This window comes from Polyodon spathula, chromosome 4 (genome assembly GCF_017654505.1).
Source record: "Polyodon spathula isolate WHYD16114869_AA chromosome 4, ASM1765450v1, whole genome shotgun sequence".
Taxonomy (NCBI): domain Eukaryota; kingdom Metazoa; phylum Chordata; class Actinopteri; order Acipenseriformes; family Polyodontidae; genus Polyodon; species Polyodon spathula.
This window is the reverse complement of record NC_054537.1, coordinates 84505772-84526729: the sequence shown is the minus strand read 5'-3', so window position 1 is coordinate 84526729 and position 20958 is coordinate 84505772. Positions and strand designations below refer to the sequence as shown.

Here is a 20958-nt window from a genome sequence, read left to right as displayed (position 1 = left end):
TTTTTTGATTTCTCTGAGGAGCAATATTAAATGTCCCTACAGAATGGAATAGAACCCTTTGTCAAGACAAATGTTTCTTTTTTTAAATTTAGCTCACGAAATGGTAAATAAATCACATCTGTCGCGCTCTTTCATTTGCTATATATCAAATGTGCTGTTTTGTAATAAACATATGTTTGGCACTATACTAGATTTCAGGAAGTCTGTTTACTGTTACACTTCCAAGGTCATTTCACCCCAGCAGTATCGTTGCTGTGAAATTAACTGGCTGCAGGTCATGCTGGTCAATAGAGCAAGCATATGTTTGTTAACAAAAGGGGTTTCACTCGTACGGTGAAATTACCAACGATGTGCAAAACAATCTTCATGTAAGGCTTGAAAACAAGAATTCCTTTAATTTAGTGTAGTACCACACATATATATATATTACATACATACATACATACAGCACTGGAAAAAATTGAGACCACTGCAAAATTCAGTTTCTCTGGTTTTACTATTTATAGGTATGTGTTTGGGTAAAATGAACATTTTTGTTTTATTCTATAAACTACTGACAACATTTCTCCCAAATTCCAAATAAAAAGTCATTTAGAGCATTTATTTGCAGAAAATGACAACTGGTCAAAATAACAAAAAAGATGCAGTGTTGTCAGACTAAGTGTTTTTGCCAAAACTCCACTTTTGAGACAGATTTTGGTTCCTTGTTTTTATTGCTTTGCTATGAATGTTTTTTTTTTTTTCCCCACAAGCTGTTTTAAATATATTTGTAAAATAAACTTGCCTTAATATTTATTTTTGTTTCGAACAGGATTGTGGCAGCTTGCACGGCCTGGAAGTCTTGCCCAGAAACAGATGCAGACAAATTATTTCAGAACCTCTGCAAGTCATTAGATGTGCTTCAGCTACTCACTGTGTCTCAGCTGTAGGCAGAGAGGCCTGAGTTTTCCCACCATGTGGTTTTTAAAACTGTTGACTGACGCAGGCAGTAATGCATCCAACCTTCAGGGTTAATGAGACTGGAAAATGTGATACATAATACATAACTTTGTAGTAGCACAAAACAGTGCAAGTGATCCACCTGCAATAACTACTATATGCAGTAAATTTACACATAGTTCTCAATGTTTCTAAGTAACATTATTAACTTGTATTTCTTGTAACAGTTAAGTTTTTATGGATTAATTTGATTGTTTGATTACAGCTAGAATAACTCTGAGCCTGAGTTAGCTAACTCTATGCTCAAGGGCCTATTTGGGTTTCTGACTTTGGAGGTTTTGTTGTTCGCTGTGTATTGTACTGTACGTTAATGTCTTTTAAGGCTTTTAATGTGCACAGAATAAACCAGATTCATCAAGCATTTAATGCAGCGCTGCATATGCTGTTTTCATTTTAGAAAAATGAACTTATGATGTTGCATAAGTTTAAATAAAAAAAATAAAAAACTGTGTTTATTCAAGGGCCCCGATATGCAATTTTTTTTTGTATGCTGTTCGCAGCATTGGAGTAAATTCTTCTTGTATCTGGACCAGTGTTTTTTTTTTAAATTAGAAGACGCTAGCTTTTAGTTTTACCAGCTTAAAAAAAATTGGAAAGGCCACTATTTAAGCCCAGTTTTTATTAGTGTATCCAATATACATGAATCTAACCACAACCTAAATGATCAAAGAGTGGAATTATTTAACAAGGGAAAGAAAAAAAAAAAAAACTCTTGTGACACACATGTACAATTGTTAAGATATTTTTTCAAAGTACAAATGCAAAATCTTTGGTCATAGTTGTGTAAATTGCCAGTTTTAAAATGTATTCCTTACAATATGGAGAAACTAAAATTCGTAAAACCACCTTTAAATCCAAACAGTAGAAATCGGTACAATGAAGGATACACTTTGGTAAAAGCATAATAAACATGGTAAACTGTAAGCCTGCAGGTCCTGCATTCTGTCTTAGTTTTCATGGCTATTCATTTGTTGCATCTGGATATTAACAAGTGCATGGTATACTCCGTGTTTGGAGAGAAGCTGTTGGTGTGTCCCTAGCTCCACCACCTGGCCGTTCTGAAACACTGCGATCTTGTCAGCATTCTGGATCGTGGACAGCCGATGTGCTACAACAATACATGTGCGGCCTTCTCTAGCATTGTCCAGGGCCTCTTGCACAACCTGTTTGGGAATAATTGGAAGAAATTAGACACCATCAGACTCATTAAGATGTAATTTTCTCAGTAAATAATAAAGCGGTACATTACATTTTTACAAAACTTGACTGTTCATCTTCCATACCTTTTCGCTTTCTGTGTCCAGTGCTGATGTAGCTTCATCCAAGAGCAGGATTTTAGGATTTCGGACAAGCGCCCGGGCGATTGCCACACGCTGCTTCTGTCCACCAGAGAGCTGAGTCCCTTTGTCACCAGCTTGGGTGTTGTATTTCTGAAAATACAGCCATTGATTCACTTTTATTTTAACTATATATGAAATGCAGTCATCAAAAACCCTCAAATTACGTTTCAGTTGTCACTCTTGTAAACAAGACCTTTGTAAGAACAGTTCATATGGACTGCATGAAAAGCTGAGCTAACAAAGTGAATTCTGAAAGTGTAAAGACAGCAGTCTTATTCCAGTATTAATGTAATAATGTCTTGAAATCTTACATTGGACTAGAATTCTCATAACAAAAACTTAAAATCTAGGATCTATTCATACACCACTGGTTAAATATCCAGTTGGGTGTTCACATTTTTCACCCACTATATTGTGTTAACAGTCTTGATTTGTCTTAAAACAATGCTAGAGTTAGGTTACAGAAATGAATCTCTTAGTGTTCACACATTAAAGGACACAAAAATTATAAAGACACGGCAGTGAGGGAGAACATCTGGCAGTCCATTTCCAGGGAACTGGATATAGCTGGTGTGTACAATTCATTTACCTTTACTGAAATAAGTATTCTGAAAAACTATTATGCATTCTACATGTTATTAGCTGTATGTTGTGTGAGCCTGTCACCACTGGTATGAAAGTTAGTGGCGCTGTGAAAGTCCCATTTTATCACAGGACAAATTGCATTGCGTCCGGTGTGTACAGGCCTTAACAACTACACTATAATACCCATACCCAGTCAGCTGGAGCTGCATCTGTTTTGTACTTACGTCAGGTAGACCTTCAATGAAGGAGTGAATGTTGGCTGCCTTAGCTGCTGCCACGATCTCCTCCTGGGTCACCTTCCTGCTATTATCACCATAGGCAATGTTCTCTGCGATGCTGCAGTCGAACAGCACAGGCTCCTGGGATACGATACCCATTTGAGCCCGGAGCCACTGGATATTAAGCTCCTTCATATTGCAGTTGTCCAGCATCTGAAAACAGAAGTCAATTGTGTGATTATACTGTTCTGTTTTGTTTCTTGATCATAATACACACTCTCTGTAAAGCGCTTTGAGATACCATGGTATGAAGGCGCTATATAAATAAAATAAATGAATAAATAAGATTTAAAAAATACCATTACAATAGTTCCACTCCCATTGATCATTTTATAGCTATAATCTACAAGTCCATCTAGAGTACTTGGAGAGTACTCTAGATGGACTAGAATACATTAAAAAATGTCCTTTTACACACAATGCTCCCTGTAGTTATGACTTTAATATCTGATCACATCTCTGTCCAGTGGTAACTACTGTATACCCACCTTACATGACAAAAAACATCTTATTCAGTCAGGTGACTGCAATATAAAATCAAGCCAACCTCAACTGCTGAACCACAAGTGCCTCCCAGTAATGTATAATAAAACAGCATTGTCCTGAAACAGCCCATTTCACAGCCTAGTTTTTTTGACACTTGCAAAGCTCTTGTTTAACATTTCCTTGTTCATTTACTGATTTTATATAGCTGGAATCTCCAGCTAGCACTGACAGGTTTACACAGCCAGGACATGAACCTGCACTACTCTGACTGTATGACTCATACTGCAAACCACACAGCTGTGCTTTTACCAGATGAGCCACTTGGACCGTTGACTTGTTGTGTAGAAAAAAATGAATGTAAATTTAGAAGCTTACCACTTTGCCTTTCAGTGGATCATAGAACCTTTCCAGCAGCTGTATGGTGGTGCTCTTCCCACAGCCACTGCTACCCACCAGTGCCAGAGTCTGTCCCCTCTTCACCTTTAAACTGAGCCCCTGCAATATTTGCATGTCGGGGCGGGAAGGGTAGTTGAATATCACATCTTCAAACTTGATGTTCCCTTCAACTTGTTTCTAGTAAGATAATAAGGGAAATGGTTTTGTGAAAAGAAATCATCATAAAATAATTCTAGAATATACTTTGAATGCCTTTGAATACTTAGACATCCACAGAACAAGTGCCAGTGTGAAGGAAACACTCAAAACAGTCAATGAGAACTTTAAAAGACTGTAGCAGCTCAGTACCAAAGCACAGTACTGCAGAAGCAGTGGATTTAGTGGGGTATATTAAAAGGAACACAATCAATATGTCCTGTCTGCTCTGCTCCTGTTGGAATACCCCTGTACCGTACAATATAAATCAACAAACCTTGACACTTAAAATAAATTGTTACCATCTGAAACAGTTCATGAGATATATAGCCCTATTCACAAAAGTGTTTCAGTGTTTTGTAAATGTTGTGTTTTCATCTGTTTTAGAGTAGTCTATTCGCAGTTTCAGGGTTAAGAACTGTTTAATCTGAAAAGAATACTTTTTTATTATTATTTCAATTATGATGCTTTAGTGCATTCCAGATACATTTTGTAATCATGAACACGCTCATATTGTAATATGTGATCCAAAATTGTGGCTGATAAATATGCAACCATACCAGCTGGTCTCCTTCTTCAGAGTCGTTGTCTATGGCTGGAACTCTGTTTAACAGCATAAACAAGTGGGAAGCAGATACTATGGCCTTGGCATAGTTGGGACCGAAGGAATTGGCCTCTCCTAATGCAAGAGCTCCAAACACAAGGGCTGAAATTACCCTGGAATTAAAACCAGGTATATGTTATAGTATGATGCATTATTATTACTATTATTATTATTATTAATTATTATTATTATTATTATTATTAAAATGTGAGTGTGACATTTTGAAATCCTGTACTACTATTATGGCTTCCTGTAGACTTTTGAGATATAATTGTATACTTTATTTGATTACATGATGTTAAATAAAAGATCTAAATTATGTTCATATCAGGGTTTGTTTTTTGCTTTGAGGAAAAAAACACAAACAAAAAAAAAAAACAATCTCAATCCTAAAATTCTACAGGATGCAAAACTTTTGGCCATAGCTATACATCAATAATTTCAAAGATAAGGTAAAAGGTAAAAGTACATCAGCTGGAACGTTTTTGTACTTGAGCTACATTCATACTATGTAGAATAATATGTTGTTACAAATGTTAATGCAGTCTACAGAAGTTTCATAAGATGATGGCAAGTTGTTCTAAAGATATCTATATAAGAAGGCTAATAATACGTAGGAATACCCACAGCAATAATCCATAACTTCAAGACTGAAAACGCATCTGTAGTATTACATTTATCATATTTGACTTTTAATCTAATGAGAGGAACAATGTGATGCCCTCTGTCTGCTGGGACCTGGTGCACTAGGCTAGACTATACTGCTACTCTTAGCTTTACCATTGATATCTCACTGAAACATACAGCCATAGACACTTACAGAAACATGTCTTCAAAATTCATAATCTTTTTTGTCACCAGGTAGGCGCCAAAACGGAAGCAGCCAGCATATGCAAAGTATACGACTGCCTGGGAAAAGGCAAAAGTCAGGCCATAGCCATGAGCCTTTTTCTGTGAATTTCTGAAATAAAAAGAAGACTTCATTGCTTCATTAAAGCCAGGACTGCTTTCATTAAAAGTGTCAATAAGCAATTTCATCAATTGCCAAAGCCTTTTTATTATTATTATTATTTATTATTATTATTATTATTATTATTATTATTATAAATCATACATAACAAATCAACCAGTTACTGAAAGTACAATTAAAATGTCAGTTCTTATCCTGTCTAAAAAGGTTCTCCTGCGCGGACAACACAATTCTAAGTTAAATGTTAAAGAACAACACTTTATGTCACTAGTACATTTTTGTGTTTGTGCTTTATTTTAAGTTAATATTTCATGCACACAGTATCTATTTTTAAAAGAGACACCACTTCACAAAGTATAATCAGCCAGAACCACTCCAGCAGCCAGAACTTCCATTTGCAATTCTCTATCCAAACTGCACATGATTACGTCTATTATACAACAGTATAATAATTATTGCAGTTCTCCTCAGTTGCGGGAGACGTCCAATAAACAACACAACTTTTATCAGAAACCACATCCCAAACTGCGACTGCCATTGAATTTTAGAACGAAAAAATGAAAATTGCCAGATTTCATAGAATAATGGCATGAGAATTGGTTGAAATCAATATGAAAATAGAATAGGATTTTATTTTATCAATAAAAAAATAGAATAGGATAGATTGGAACATCTCTGTTTATCTGCTACTTTTGGTTTCTTCGTTATTTTGTCAGATCCAGATAAACACTGGTGCTGTCTGCTGTTATTCTTACAAATACAGAACACTAGCTGAACACAACTGCACAGTTTTTACCTGTAAGGGACCACAAGGTTTTCCTCATAGATAGACTCAAACTTTCTTTCTCTGGTCAATGAAACAACGGTTCGAATATTCTCCATGGTTTCTGTGGCGATCTGTATGAAATAATTCAACAATTACGATTAAACAACAGATGCATGGCTTGAATAGTTTTCATAAGACTCAAATACATTAACGTACTTCTCCTGCCATGACTGTAGATACAGACATAATAGTATCTTGGGACGCAAGGTCCCAGAGTGTGCTGTAAATTGCATAAAAAATTATTTAAATATATATATATATATATATATATATATAGCTAAAAAGTGTAACATATGTGAGACAGACTGGTGTTTCCACCTAAAGGGATCCATTATCATGAATTGATCATAGAACACAGATCCAGGACATCGCTGCATATTGTCCGGCAAACACAGAAAGACACAACAGACCCAAAAACATGGGTCTTCTGTCACCTTTCTACACAGAATTTCTGAAAGCATACTTCACAAAAGCAGTACAACGGAAAACCTACTTTTCCAGCAACTTCCAGTTCCTTTTTATCCTTCTCAGCATGCCCCGAAAGCATTTTCATTTGTACGACTCCTGCAACAGCCAACACTGGTACAAGCGCTAGAATGAGGAGAGAGAGCTGCCAGCCATAGATGAATGAAATGATCACGGCTGTCCCAAGGTTGGCAGTGTTCTGAACAAAGGTAGCCAGCCTAGAACCGGTAGCCTGCATAGATAAATATTATTTCATTACAAAAGCATTTCATTTATGTTTTAAAAATGTCAAAATGCAGCGTTGAGGCAAAAATATGTAACTTATTTTTGTACTGCATGGTGCAGTTAATGCTTACATTGTAAGGATTGTCTTTACAAGATGTAATAATATTCTTATTCAGAAACAAACCTTGAGTGCTAGTGCTCACTTCAGTGTACCTTCTGAAGTCATGTGTACTCAAGGGCTTTATAAATATGGCTGGTAGTAGTGACTGTCTTGCCTTCACATAGTATTTTCATTGTCTGTCTCCAGCAGCAACCTTCTAGCAAGATACTGTCTATTTATTCTATCCCACTCATTAAAAAAAAAACCTCTGAATCCAAACTACTTGGTTTTACTACGCCATCCTTGTAGTTGTCATTGGCAGTTTTGATCTTGTTGTCCTTGTGTTCAGTGGTAAGAGGCACCTCAGTTCCCTAAGAACTGCAGAAGATATTTTAAAGCGTTCCAACTGTGGTGCTTTCCCTAATGCCAAATAATGAATTATTCTACAACATAGCCATGGTGCTTTTTGAGATGCAAGGATAGGAATTGGTTCTGAATCACACCTCCAGTAAAGCATGAACAAACTCTCCAGCATATCGAGTAGTAATTGGTGATTAAGTAAGTGAATCAACACAATAATAATCCAGATGATAAAAGATGACCCAGAAACACCCACTCCTTGCACTTGAGCCGCATCAGTTGCAAGTCTCGTCGTCAAGGCACCGGTGCTGTTCTTAGGGTCATCAAACCAGCCAAGGTCCTATAAGAGTGAGGGTATGAATAATATTTTAAATATGACATTTCTGAATCAGAACACAGGCCCTTGCTGAGGTATTTCTTCATCTCTTCAAGGCTGCTTCATTATCCACAAGCCTCGCAGAGCACCCTTTACCTTGTACAGCATCCTCACCATTTACTGTTGTTCCCCTTTGTTTACTCTGTATAAAACTTGCTTTTATAGCTCAATTCTTTTCATATATTTTGTTTCCTAATTTCCTGGCTTATTAGTCTGCTTGTGTTTGCTGCAAAGGGAATCCACGAATCAAAAATAAACTCCAAAATACCAAAGAGGTTACCCTTGAGGGCTAGTCTAGTCCCAGTCTGTGTTTCAACCACACATCAATAAAGAACAGACTGGTTATCTAAATGACTGAACCAACAGGGCTTCTCAAACCCGATTCATGGGACCCCAGTGACTTCTGGTTATGATTCCAACTGAGTTCTCAATTTCTTAATTAAACCCTAAATTGAACTAATAATTTGCTTAATTTTACCTTTTTAATTGGTCTCAGCTCTTAGAAGGTTGCAGATTTCAAGTTAACTATAACATTTTAGAAGTAACTTGAAATCTGCAACTTTTTAAGAGCTGAGAACAATTAGAAATGTTAAATTAAGCAAATTATTAGTTCAGGGTTTAGTTAAATAACTGAACGCTCAGTTGGAATGAAAACCAGTAAGCCCTGTAGTATAATCTTTAATGTTTGATTTAAAAATGAACTCTCATCTACACTTTTCTTCACACTAACCATCAAGATTGAACTTTGGAATTTCTATGGATCCAGTCTGCTCTAACCATAGCAACCCACACAGAAAGATAAACTTCAGTTTGTTTTACAGTATTAACTAAAATGTGAAGTTAATATATAACAGACAATTTGTAGTGAGCTACAATCTGGGTTCAGGTAACTTATTTTAGATTAGGCTTCACCATGTGACTTATTTTTTATTCTAGCTATGATTAGGCTTACTGTGGCACTAAAGAGTAAGTAGCAGGGTTCTAAAAAATATAACATTACACATCCCCACATGTTCCTACAATTGTTTAAATAACGTACCTGTAATTTTTCTTTTCATTGTTAACATCCTGACAACTTTTTACATATAATAACTTTAAATTCTACTGCAAAACTTTTTTTCAAAATAGCCACTCTGTTGCACTGGGGTTTGAGATCTGTCCTCTAAATCACTGCAGGAAGAGTGACTAAAAACAATTTTAAAAAAATAAATAAATAACAACAAGTACTCTGGCATTTATGTTCTATACCACATCGTGAATCGTTACCTGTTTGACAATGTGGGCAATAATCCTTAAACTACCAGTGTACTAGAGCAGACATTTTGAGTACACAGTATACATTGGTATTATAATGTCTCCAGTAATAAAACAGCCTTACCTGTCGCAGCATAGCTTTAAATGCCCTAAATCGAAGTCTCATTGTAAGAATTTCCCCTGATTTTCCAAAGCAAAACCCCTATTTAACAGAACACAAGGGTTAGCTTAAGTTTTTTTTAAACTTAGTTTAAGTTTTTAGGCAGCTGTCATACAGTTTACCTGGCACCATAACCTAGTATCATCTGCAACTTTGTCAGGAATCTTTGAAATACTAATACAGCAAGCTGTAAACTCTCACAATAATATTCCAAACAACAAGACAGACAGTACCATGACACTATTTTAGATATTCCATTTGATAATAATTTTTATCCTCTCAGAAATGAAAGCTAAAATGAAAGCTAGGCTGTCATGCTCTGAGAGGCTCTGAGGAAACCCCAATGTCAGTAACTCCAGTCATCTGAGGCCTGCTCCTCAACCACAACTACAAATACTGCAGCAAGCTCATATGCACTTGTCTTTTGTACAGCCTCCACTTCCCACCATGCAGCTACATCTCTCCAAACAATACTTCTATAAGTACTGTAGCAGGGGGAGATCTGTGCTGACTCTGCTGGCGTGTTCGCAGTGCTGCAGGAAGAGGGCAGCAGTCGTCCAACAACCGCCTGTGAGTCATGGCAGTGACACGGGGAGGTGGGAAAGTGGGTGTGTGGACTTTCCCTCTCTCTGAATGGCTGGGAGGTGGGTCTTGGGGAGATTGGTAGCCCTGTAAGATAATGCTCTACTGTTTCCTCAGGTCTGCCCTTTTAGACACGCTGTGTGTGCGGAAGCGCTGGTCGAGGACCAAGAAACCAGCTGGGAGAAAGACAGCAACTAACAAGCCAGAGAGTGACAGCGGGGAACCCTTGAGCAGACCCACGAAGTATTGTTTAGAGCAGGCAGGGAGCCGCTAGAGTAGGTTGGTGATCCGGGTCGTGCGGGTAGCGGCGACCGGGATAACGCTGCCGAGTGCAGCACCTTTTATTTGTAGTTTTATTACTGTTTTATTTTTCCTTGTTCTTTTTGCCTTCTGTTTTCATTATTATTTTGAGCACCTGCGAGTGTGCCCACAGTTAATTCAACTACCAGCTTTGGTATTTCCGTGGTGCTGTCTATTATTGTTGATAGGCAGCCCATGGACAACAGTGCCCTCTGCGGGTAAAAAGTGAAAGTGCTAAAAATAAAACTGAGCACCTGTGTGATCTTCCAAGTACATTGGTTCTGTCTCCCGTGTCAGTGAATCACCCACCACCCTTCCACAAGTACAAATTAAGAAATGTCATTAGCCAATATAATATAACTTTGTTAATAAATGAGCCCACTCGTTATACTAAAAGTAACGAATCTGCTACCACAATTGATCTTACTTTTACCAATAATGCTAATGTATTAGTTTTAGTATTAGGAAATGGACCTAGAGTAAAACTACCTCCAAGGACTATAAGATCTTTTAAAAATGTCCATAGTCAGGCATTCCTGTCTGACCTTTTAGAGGTTAGTTGGGTTCACCTGGGTCTGATTCCAGCAGTTGATGATTTGTGGTCCTTTTTTGTACACCATTTTAATGTTGTCTGTGACACACTAACTCCTCTGAAATCTAGCAGAATAAAGGACTCATCTCTCCCTTGGTATAATCCGGATATTGCAGCTCTGTGTAAACTCAGAGACTGCATATGGGATAAAGCTAAGTTATCATCTTATTCAACTGACTGGACTGAATATAGAAAACTTAGAAATCAGTGTAGAAAACACATTTGTAAATTAAAGCATCTAATTATCTAAATCTTACAAACGCATGTCCTGAAAATCACTGCAGTAATATGTGAAAATATGGAATTGACATTCTTAAATTCTCCTTAATTATATAGGAAAGAGAAACAAGGGCAAGAATGCATTCTACCGACCATATTCACAGAACTTTTATGATATTTTAAATATTAAATACTGAAAATGTACCTGAAAGAATATGCTGAAAAATGAAATCCCACCAATTGCTAAAAAGAATAAGGAGAACATTGTGGATTTGTATTGCAATACATCTCTGTCTGTTTCAGCAAAAACCTGAAAAACAAAACAACACTCTAACATCTGTCAATATACACCAAAACAGGTTTAATTGTTTTAGAAATGGACCCTGATAAACATGGAGTTGTTCTCAAACTGGGGTTAGCAAACTCAAAACAAAAATCAAGATTTGAGCATATCCACTCCAGGCTACGTTATTTATTTTAACTTTTCATTTTCTGTTATTCAATTTGTCTTCAGTATAATTGAAATGCTAGTTGAACTTACCCCTATGATTTTGGAAAAGATAATGGCAAAAGCAGGTTGGAGACCTCCATTCACCAACGCACAGAAGGTTCCTAAAACTAGATAGGGCCACTCAGTCTTGTTGAGTTTGAGGACATTGAAAAAAGACACCCGTGGCACCTTTTCATCCTAGATGAGAGCAGAAGATTTCATGAAATGCTCAATTCTGAACATAGTTTCTGTTTAGACAGAATTGCGTATGATACAGCAATATTTCATTTTAATTATTTTTACATGTAATCCACAACCCATACTCTAGTATTTTCACACACCTAAATACTTGTTACTTTGAGTAAACTGTATCCAGATGTGGATAATAAAATGTAAAGTACTGTAAGGTAAAGTAAGGTACTGAATTCAACAGAAAAATGTACATCTTTGTTTTCCAGATCCTTCTCTGTCGTTTTTCCACTCTCTCGGCTTGAACTTCTTCTGAACAGTGTCGATTCAGTTAATGATACCATGGAAGGGCTCTTCTCATCTTCCACAGCCTCCTCTGCAGCATCCAGCCCTTCATCTTTATTTGTGTATGTCTAGATATAAATGTATTAATTGAGACATACAAAAAAGCTGTGACAAAGAAGCAAACAAAGAAGATCCTCAGAAGATCCTATGGTTTCAGGTGCAGTATGAGAGGTCAAGGTTTTTTTGTTACAACATTGTAGCTGTCAATGCATGTACAGTATATATCTAAATGTAATAGTATATAAACTGCTTGGACACAGAAACATACCTGCATAGTGACAAGGGTCTGGTAAACCCCCATTCTGCTCATCAGCTCGCTATGAGTGCCTTGGTCTGTGATCACTCCGTTCTCAAAGCTAGCGATAATGTCTGCATTGTGAATTGTAGACAGGCGATGGGCCACTACTATAGTGGTCCTGCCTTTTCTGACCTGCAAAACAAAACAGACAGCATTAAAAATACAACAATGCTGTTTGTGAACCGGCTGACAACGGACGTCACAGGCTAGATGCAACTTGGTTCTGCTGAAGTTTGGCCCATGACAGTACACTTTTGTGAGTTTGCCTTTTCTATTCATCTTAATAAGCACATAAATTGAAACCAAACTTGCTGGAATACTCATTATCCAAGACAATACCATTATTGAAACTTCAACTCTAATGCCTTCCAGGAAGAGATGACAATAGTACTGGATTTCAAGCACCCAAACTCAAACCTGCAGTAAGAAAAGTCTTTCAGAGAAGCCTTCTCTGCGTAGTGCGTTACCTTGTCCAGTGCCATCTGCACAATTGCCTCGCTCTCAGTATCCAGTGCTGAGGTTGCTTCATCCAACAGGAGAATCTTGGGATTGCGGACCAGAGCTCGAGCAATGGCGATTCTTTGTTTCTGACCTCCGCTAAGTTGCGTGCCTCTGTTGCCAACCAAGGTTTCAAATTTCTTCAGAGTTAACAGTATGGAAAGAGATACAGGCATTGTTTTTGTTAATGAAATAACCAATAGCACCTCTAATATATATAGTTGATCAAATTAAAAATAAGATTTCCTTTATTAACTATATTTACTCTGTGTGTGGCTTCATCGCTCATTTATGTATTTTGTACTTTTTCTTTATATAACTCTAATATTACACCGTGTAACAAATTTTTTATTTTTTTTTGGTTCCTGGGTAGTAAGTGTTATTTCCTAATTGCTTATGCCTCAAAAGTATAGAAAATGGCTATTATTCCCCACAAACTTTGCTTTTGTGACCAGGACAGTGATATTTTGAAATTTACCTATTTTCCAGAACATTCCAGATAGATTCAGTGGTGAGTAAACTTGGAGTAACTTCTAGAACTTTCTAGAACTTTCCAGTAATATAAATAGTAGTATAAATACAGGGGCCTTAATCCCACCAGTTCAGTTTAGTTCCAGCTGCCTAAGTGGATACATATCTGCATTTTTCTGAGATGGCATCAAGAGGCTGCAAGCATCCGGCAGACGCATTTTGCTATGTCTGCGGCCAATTTATCAAGACAAGAGCGAAACAGTACTCCGTGGAAGCATCTGCTAAGACGTGTGAGGCCTACAAGGCATATTTGCCTGTCAGGGATCATGACAAACCCTGGGCACCTCATTTCACCTGCGAGCACTGCAAAAAAACTCTGGAAGGTAAGATGGACAATTGTTGCTTGGAATTTTATGTTATCAAATTTGTTAAAATTTTTAAAATTGTAAAAGTTTTTAATTTTAAAATGTTTTACAATTTTCAATGTTATTGAAAAAATATATTATATATGAAATGTTGTGAGAATCTCTTACACATTAGTCAGGGGTGAAATAAATGTATTTTTGTAGGATGGTACAGAGGGGAAAAGAGAGCCATGAAGTTCGCTATCCAAAGAATTTGGCGGGAACCCACTGGCCACTCAAGCAACTGCTACTTCTGCATGGTGGACCCTTCCAAACGTCGGACTGGCAAGAATGCACCTGCTATCACGTATCCGGACCTTCCTTCATCCATCGCCCCGGTGCCACACTGCCATGAGCTCCCCATACCCACTCCTCCGGAGAGAGAGCAGCCGTCTTTAGAAGAGAGCAGCAAGTCAGAGAGCGAGGAAGACGTTGTAGATCCAGATGACAATTTCAGAGGTGGAGCTGAGGAGAGAAACCCATACTACCCCAACCAAAAAGACCTCAACGACTTGATTAGAGATCTCTGCTTCTGCCACAATGTGACCAGTTTGTTCGAGGCAATCGGAATCGCCTGTAACCAGAATGAGTGGCGCCTCTTCATTGACAGCTCATCCAGGAGCCTCAAAGCCGTGCTGCTCCATAATGGTAACAAGTACCCGTCTCTTCCCCTGGCTCACTCGGTGCACCTCAAAGAGGATTACAACAGCATCAAGACCTTGCTGGATGCCTTGAAGTATGATGAGTACGGCTGGGAGGTCATAGGAGACTTCAAAATGGTGGCATTCCTGATGGGTCTCCAAGGCGGTTTTACCAAGTTTCCCTGCTATCTTTGCCTTTGGGACAGCAGGGACACCAAGGTGCACTACCACAGACGGGACTGGCCACAGCGGACCGAGTTCTCTGTGGGGAGGAACAACGTCAAGTGGGAGTCACTGGTGGACCCCCGGAAGGTGCTGATGCCACCACTGCACATCAAATTGGGCCTTATGGAACAATTTGTCAGAGCTCTAGATAAGGAGTCGGCAGCCTTCAAGTACGTTCAAGACTTCTTTCCTAAGCTGTCTGAGGCAAAGGTCAAAGCCGGTGTCTTCGTCGGACCACAGATAAAGAAGATCCTGGAGTGCAATGAATTCCCCAAGAAGCTCACTAGTAAGGAGAAAGCGGCTTGGAACAGCTTTGTCGCAGTGGTTCGGGGCTTCCTGGGCAATCACAAGGCCGAAAACTATGTGGAGCTGGTTGAGACTCTGGTGAAGAACTACGGCACAATGGGCTGTAGGATGTCCCTCGAAGTCCATATCCTTGATGCTCATCTTGATAAATTCAAGAAGAACATGGGAGCGTACTCGGAGGAGCAAGGCGAGCGCTTCCACCAGGATATATTGGACATTGAACGCCGCTACCAAGGACAGTATAACGAGAACATGATGGGAGACTACATTTGGGAGCTGATTCGTGAAAGTGATTTACAGTATAATCGTAAATCTCGAAAAACTACTCACTTCTAAATCTTTTGTAGTCATTTTTGTATTACTTTAGTATAAATACATGTTAATTTGGATTCATATGTTGTTTTTTTCTGACTTTATGTGAACGAAAAGACACAAATTCGCCCGTTTTCTCATTGGAAATAGGTAAATTTCAAAATATCACTGTCCTAGTCACAAAAGCAAAGTTTGTGGGGAATAATAGCCATTTTCTATACTTTTGAGGCATAAGCAATTATATAACATAGTGTTATTACAAGGGAGACGAGTTCTATGATCTTACATTGGGTAGTTTCATGATGAAATCGTATGCGTTTGCTTCCTTCGTGGCAGCTTCAATCTCACCCAGGGACACGTCCTCCCTCCCATAGCGGATATTTTCTAAAATAGAGGTGGCAAAAAGAACAGGCTCCTGGCTCACCACTCCGATGTTTTCCCTGAGGCATTTTACATTCAAGGATCGAATGTCATTTCCATCAATAGTAATCTGTAAACAAACAGAGCAGCTTGGAATTATAAGGATGATTCACTCAGGTTATGCTAAAACAGAAGTTCACAAAATGTGGCAAATGAGAATATCCCTGTAGCTTCCATGAAAAAACCACAATAAGGCTACTGCATCTGTAAATGGCCCTTATAACATTGGCTGTAACCAATGTGCCAATAATGTGTGTGGTTACATATATAATTGACAGGAATTACTGTATGTTGGGCCAACATGTTTGTCTTTTTGTTTCTGAATGGTTCGTACAGGTATAAATAAATAGGTTTCTGGTAAAATGCTGTCGTTCTTACCCAAAGGCTGGCATGGAAAAATGGTTAGAGTCTGAAAGGCTGGAAATAGTAATGAATTCAAATACTTACTGTTCCTTCATCAGCATCATAAAACCTCTGAAGCAGCTGGACTGTTGTGCTTTTCCCACAGCCACTGCTACCAACCAGTGCAATTGTCTGGCCACTGCTGACCTTTAGGTTCACACCTTTTAATACCTGCAAATTAACAAAATGACAAAAATGTATTTAATTATTGCTTTACAGACCAGATTTCTGGAACTGAGGATTACATTATTACTTTTACAGCCTACAGATCTATTTCAATAGAACCCAATTAAGGAATTTAAGCTATGCTACTTTTTTTTTTACATACACCTACTGTATATGGCTAAACGTTCATGAATGCTGCATTATATAAAAGAATATAAGAATCAATAAAAAGTTATACATAAACATAATTACATAAAGTACATTTAACTTGATTGCCCAATCTAAAGAACAAAAACTGAGTAAACAGAAAGGGTTATTACACCTACCTTAGAATCTGGTCGTGATGGGTATGTAAAATGCACATTTTGGAATTCAATATTTCCTTTGATTTGATCTAGCTTGTATCCGCTGTCTGAAAAACTATCAATTTTCGGTTCCTGTAAGCACAGAGTAGAACTACATGCATTAACAAGTCCACCTTTGAACAAATCAGCACTTTTACAGATCGGTACTATAGCTACTTGATACGAAATAAGAATAATAACGCCAAGGCCTTGTTCTCAGTGAGTCCACCAAAAACCGATGCAAACTGCAAATAAAAATATTTTTTGTAAAATACGTCTCTGTTACAGAAATACAATGAGTTCAGGTTGTAAAAAGTATCTGGACGGGCTGGCCTGACAGTTCGTTTCCGAGGTCGGGAAGTCGGTCAGCCTGGATGGAAGCTGTTGCAGAACGTATTGACCTGGAAGGTAAACGAGGTAGCCGCTGCAAGCAATAGACGCAGCTGGAATCGTTTACCAAGGGATCATGAGGGGTAGCATATAAAGGGCCAGAGAAACGCTAATCTTTTCCTTCGCTTGGGTTTGCGCTTTAACCTGGAAGGGCCGAGAGAGCTGCAATAGTGACTGCTGAAATAAAAAAAGAACGTAAAAAGAATATTCGTGAGTGTTGTTTTCGTTTGTATTGTCGGTTAGTAACTGTCTGTGTTTATTGAACCACCAGACAGCTAACGCGTAACTTGGGCCAGCACAAGCCGGATCATCACTGCACCAATACTGCCACCAAATAACATTGTTTATCACCCACCCCGAGCACGACCACATGAACCCAGGACTGGTGACCTTATGTCGTATTAATGTGGGGCAGATACGTCTGTGATTATTGTACACATCGTTGTGTATTGCCGGGATTTATTATTTGGTCAATTGTTTGTGATTTCTTTTGCACTGCATCACCTCTACACCTGTTCACAATCACCGGCCAAACTGCCACAGTCTCCCACTACAATGACACACTGTAATGTATCATAGAAACGTAGGTGACTATGAACAGTATATAGAACAGAATAATTTTCATCAAAAATCAGACCCAAAAATACTGTGCAAAACAATGTCACTATGATCCACGGTACATCCATAGCATGTATGCACATGCATATAGTTCCATTTTGTTGCAGCTCTGCCAATAGATCTGCTAATAAGGTCACCATTATTACAACCACAGTATTGGGAATGACAATTAAATTAAGAACTACTGCAGAATTGATACCTTTATAAAATACTCAACTAATGTCTCCAGGTCTCTTAATCCGATCCACTGGGGAAGCATTACTCATAGCATGGGGAGAGGACAGTGTCCATGACACTCGATCCTCACCGGTTAGCGGAGGCTGTGAGATGCTGCATAGAGCAGCACTTCTTGTTTCTAATTTTGTTCATAGGGTTTATTTTCTCTTTTGCTTTCACATTTTGTTTGTATTATTATTTTGCAGCACCAGTGGGTGCTTAAATGGGCTTGTACCACCCAAGCATACTTAGCATTGTTGGTATAGGACTCCCCCTTATGTTTAAATAAATCTTGTGCACCTGTGTGGCGTTGTCAAAGAAACCTGTCTGCCTCCCGTGCCCAGCGCTCCACATACGGTTTTGTGGTAACTTACCCTCTAATTTTAACACCGACAGAATAAAATGTATTTTCAGTGAGTTAAATGTAACATTACCTTGAAGTCATGAGTAATCTCGATAAATACTGTACAATCTTTAAATAAGAGCTTTCCATTTTAACGGCAATGTCCCCATGCTAAACTCAACTCCAGGGCCCCTACTCTTACCAGTACTATGGTATACCATGACTTTCAAACAAGGCAACAATGACTATTTGCATTGCATTTTACTACAGCAATCTCAAAAAAAACCACACTCACAATGACAGTTAGAAATTAACCTTTTGTGCTTTTGCAGTGGCAAAGTCTGCAATTCTAGCTGAATAATCCAGTTTTCGGCAAATCTGGTGCACACTGTTCTGCGAAAGTAAATAGTTTTTTGATTAATTTCATGCTCAGGTATGAAATGCTTTTCTCCCCTGACACAATAGGCCCAGTCAAAAGCAGACACAGGGCAATACTGAGGTTAGGATACAGGTCCAACACATTTCTCTTAGATGTAGTCGAGCATAGCAAGAGGCGAGGACAATACAGTGGCTGGAAACGCATTTATTTTAATTTGTTTTCAGGTTCATTCAAACATGCAGCCCTATGCGTGAGACATCTATACATGTATTCCCCTCACGTTTTCAGCACTGACGGCATGTGCAAGCAAACTTTGTTTGTAGTGTGTCGAAATTAGTTCATTTAAAAATGTCTTGCCAATTTTATCTTAAAAGCGTGGGTTAAACGAATACGCGTTACATACTGACATAAGCTTGACACGGATTTAAACTGCATAGCTAAAAAGAACGGTAAAATAGCTAATAAGTCATTGCTTCTGGTGCAGACTAGAAGTGAATATAAGGTTTTTTAATTATTTTTTTTTATAGTAACTAAGCCACGACAACAGGGGGCCCCATGCAATTGCATGGGGTGCATATGCCTAAAACAGATACTGTCTGCAAATTATGTTACTTATACTTTAAAATTACATTCTTAAACTCAGCGAACATGTTAAAACTTTAATATAAAGCCATACAGAAATAAAATAAGGAAAATGGATTAATAAGTTATAAAACAGTTGGTTTAATATTATAGGCACTTTTATTTTAAGCGGTTGCCTCTGACGGTGATTCCAGTTGGATTTGTAGCTGGACTGGGGTGTTTACACTTCAACCTGTGTAGCTTTAATTTTTTCTTATACTTACTGTGATTGGCTGCAAAGACAACAGAGCAAGCCAGAGATTGGATAATGTTTTTGAGTTTATTTGTTCTTGTGTGGAGGTTCCTTGTAACTGAAGACATTGTATTCTGGGAGATTTAGTTGTTAGTGGAAGTTTTAGGAGAGGCGGGAAGGGAGGCAGACAAGCTGTGCATATTGTTGCGCATTAACTTTTAATTTAGCGCATATTTCTGATTTTTTAATGGGTAAAAAAGGCGGGTGTGCAGCTTATCTGGACCATTGCCTGTGTCCATCTGTGACTCACCCATGCACCCTATCACATGGTGGTGTCAGAGTAGGATTCACTAGCCCTGCTAACACACAGCATCGCTCATCCAGAGGGAGCTGATGGATGCCACACAGGCTGCAGCAACAGCCCTGTCCCCAACAGCCATGATGGACTACCCCACTCTCAAGACAGCCATCCTAAATTGAGTGAGGGCAATGGCGGAGGATATCGGAAGAAATTACGGGAGGAAGGGTTTGAGGCCAGTGAACATCCCCGGGTGATTGCCCATTGACTCCGGGACTAGTGTGCTGGCTGAACCCCGATGCCACAATCAAAGACCGGATGGTGGAGGTCATCATGGTGGAGCGGTTCCTGGAATGCCTGTCTCCGTGAATTCGCCTATGGGTTCAGTGGCAGGAACCTAAAACTCTGGACCGAGCAGTCCAGCTGGCGAAATGACAGAACCGAGGGAACCAGGACCTAGTGGGAACCAGGTCAATTGAGGTGTTGGACATGCCAGGATGTGGGCCACATTGCTCAGGATTGCCCAGCCATTGAATGTGACCACATCTCTACAGTTAAGAATGTTCAATTACCTCAGTTATTCCAGCAGACAGGTTTTGTCCTTCCTGTTAAAGTGGATGGTCCACAAACCCAAGCTCTCTTGGATTCAGGGTGTGGTCAGTCCCTAATACAAGATGGGTTAACCTCACCGGGGCATAAACAATTACTAGGACGGATTCATATAAAAATGTCTTCATGGGGCTATGCATACCTATCCAAAGGTCTCAGTGGAGTTAAAAATTGGGCAGACGGTGATGTGAGTACAAGTGAGGTTGTGCCCTCGCTTGCCAGTGCCAGTCATTCTGGGGCAGGACTATGAGTAGTTCAAAAATTGGTTGACTGCTGTGACTGTCCAAATCCATCCACTGGCTAAGAAGGAGGATGTAATTGGTGACATCTTCCATTTCTGAGACCCAGCTTGGTTTTGCAATAGATTCAAGCCCTGAAAAACAAAATGGGAATGCTGGGTCACTAAGAATGAGGGCTAGCCATTGAGGGAATTGGTACGGAATACGGTTTCATGTGGGGGTGGTTGGTG

The 20958-nt window shown here is 38.8% G+C and overlaps 1 protein-coding gene across 1 annotated transcript in view; it reads right to left on the bottom strand.

Moving 5' to 3' along the window:
• Nucleotides 1-1572: 1572 nt before the first annotated feature.
• Nucleotides 1573-20958, bottom strand: part of abcb4 (ATP-binding cassette, sub-family B (MDR/TAP), member 4) — a 33522-nt gene continuing 14136 nt past the window's right edge. Inside the window, exons 11-28 of the mRNA XM_041248825.1 lie at nucleotides 16805-16915; nucleotides 16359-16484; nucleotides 15778-15981; nucleotides 13102-13272; nucleotides 12605-12766; nucleotides 12246-12404; nucleotides 11854-12000; nucleotides 11518-11622; nucleotides 9584-9661; nucleotides 8086-8169; nucleotides 7173-7376; nucleotides 6650-6750; nucleotides 5704-5844; nucleotides 4840-4996; nucleotides 4064-4261; nucleotides 3149-3355; nucleotides 2283-2429; nucleotides 1573-2162 (exon numbers count right to left, since the gene is read on the bottom strand). Of these exons, the coding sequence (XP_041104759.1) occupies nucleotides 1947-2162; nucleotides 2283-2429; nucleotides 3149-3355; nucleotides 4064-4261; nucleotides 4840-4996; nucleotides 5704-5844; nucleotides 6650-6750; nucleotides 7173-7376; nucleotides 8086-8169; nucleotides 9584-9661; nucleotides 11518-11622; nucleotides 11854-12000; nucleotides 12246-12404; nucleotides 12605-12766; nucleotides 13102-13272; nucleotides 15778-15981; nucleotides 16359-16484; nucleotides 16805-16915 (2718 nt within the window). The 3' untranslated portion in view covers nucleotides 1573-1946. The remainder of the gene's footprint in view (nucleotides 2163-2282; nucleotides 2430-3148; nucleotides 3356-4063; nucleotides 4262-4839; nucleotides 4997-5703; nucleotides 5845-6649; nucleotides 6751-7172; nucleotides 7377-8085; nucleotides 8170-9583; nucleotides 9662-11517; nucleotides 11623-11853; nucleotides 12001-12245; nucleotides 12405-12604; nucleotides 12767-13101; nucleotides 13273-15777; nucleotides 15982-16358; nucleotides 16485-16804; nucleotides 16916-20958) is intronic.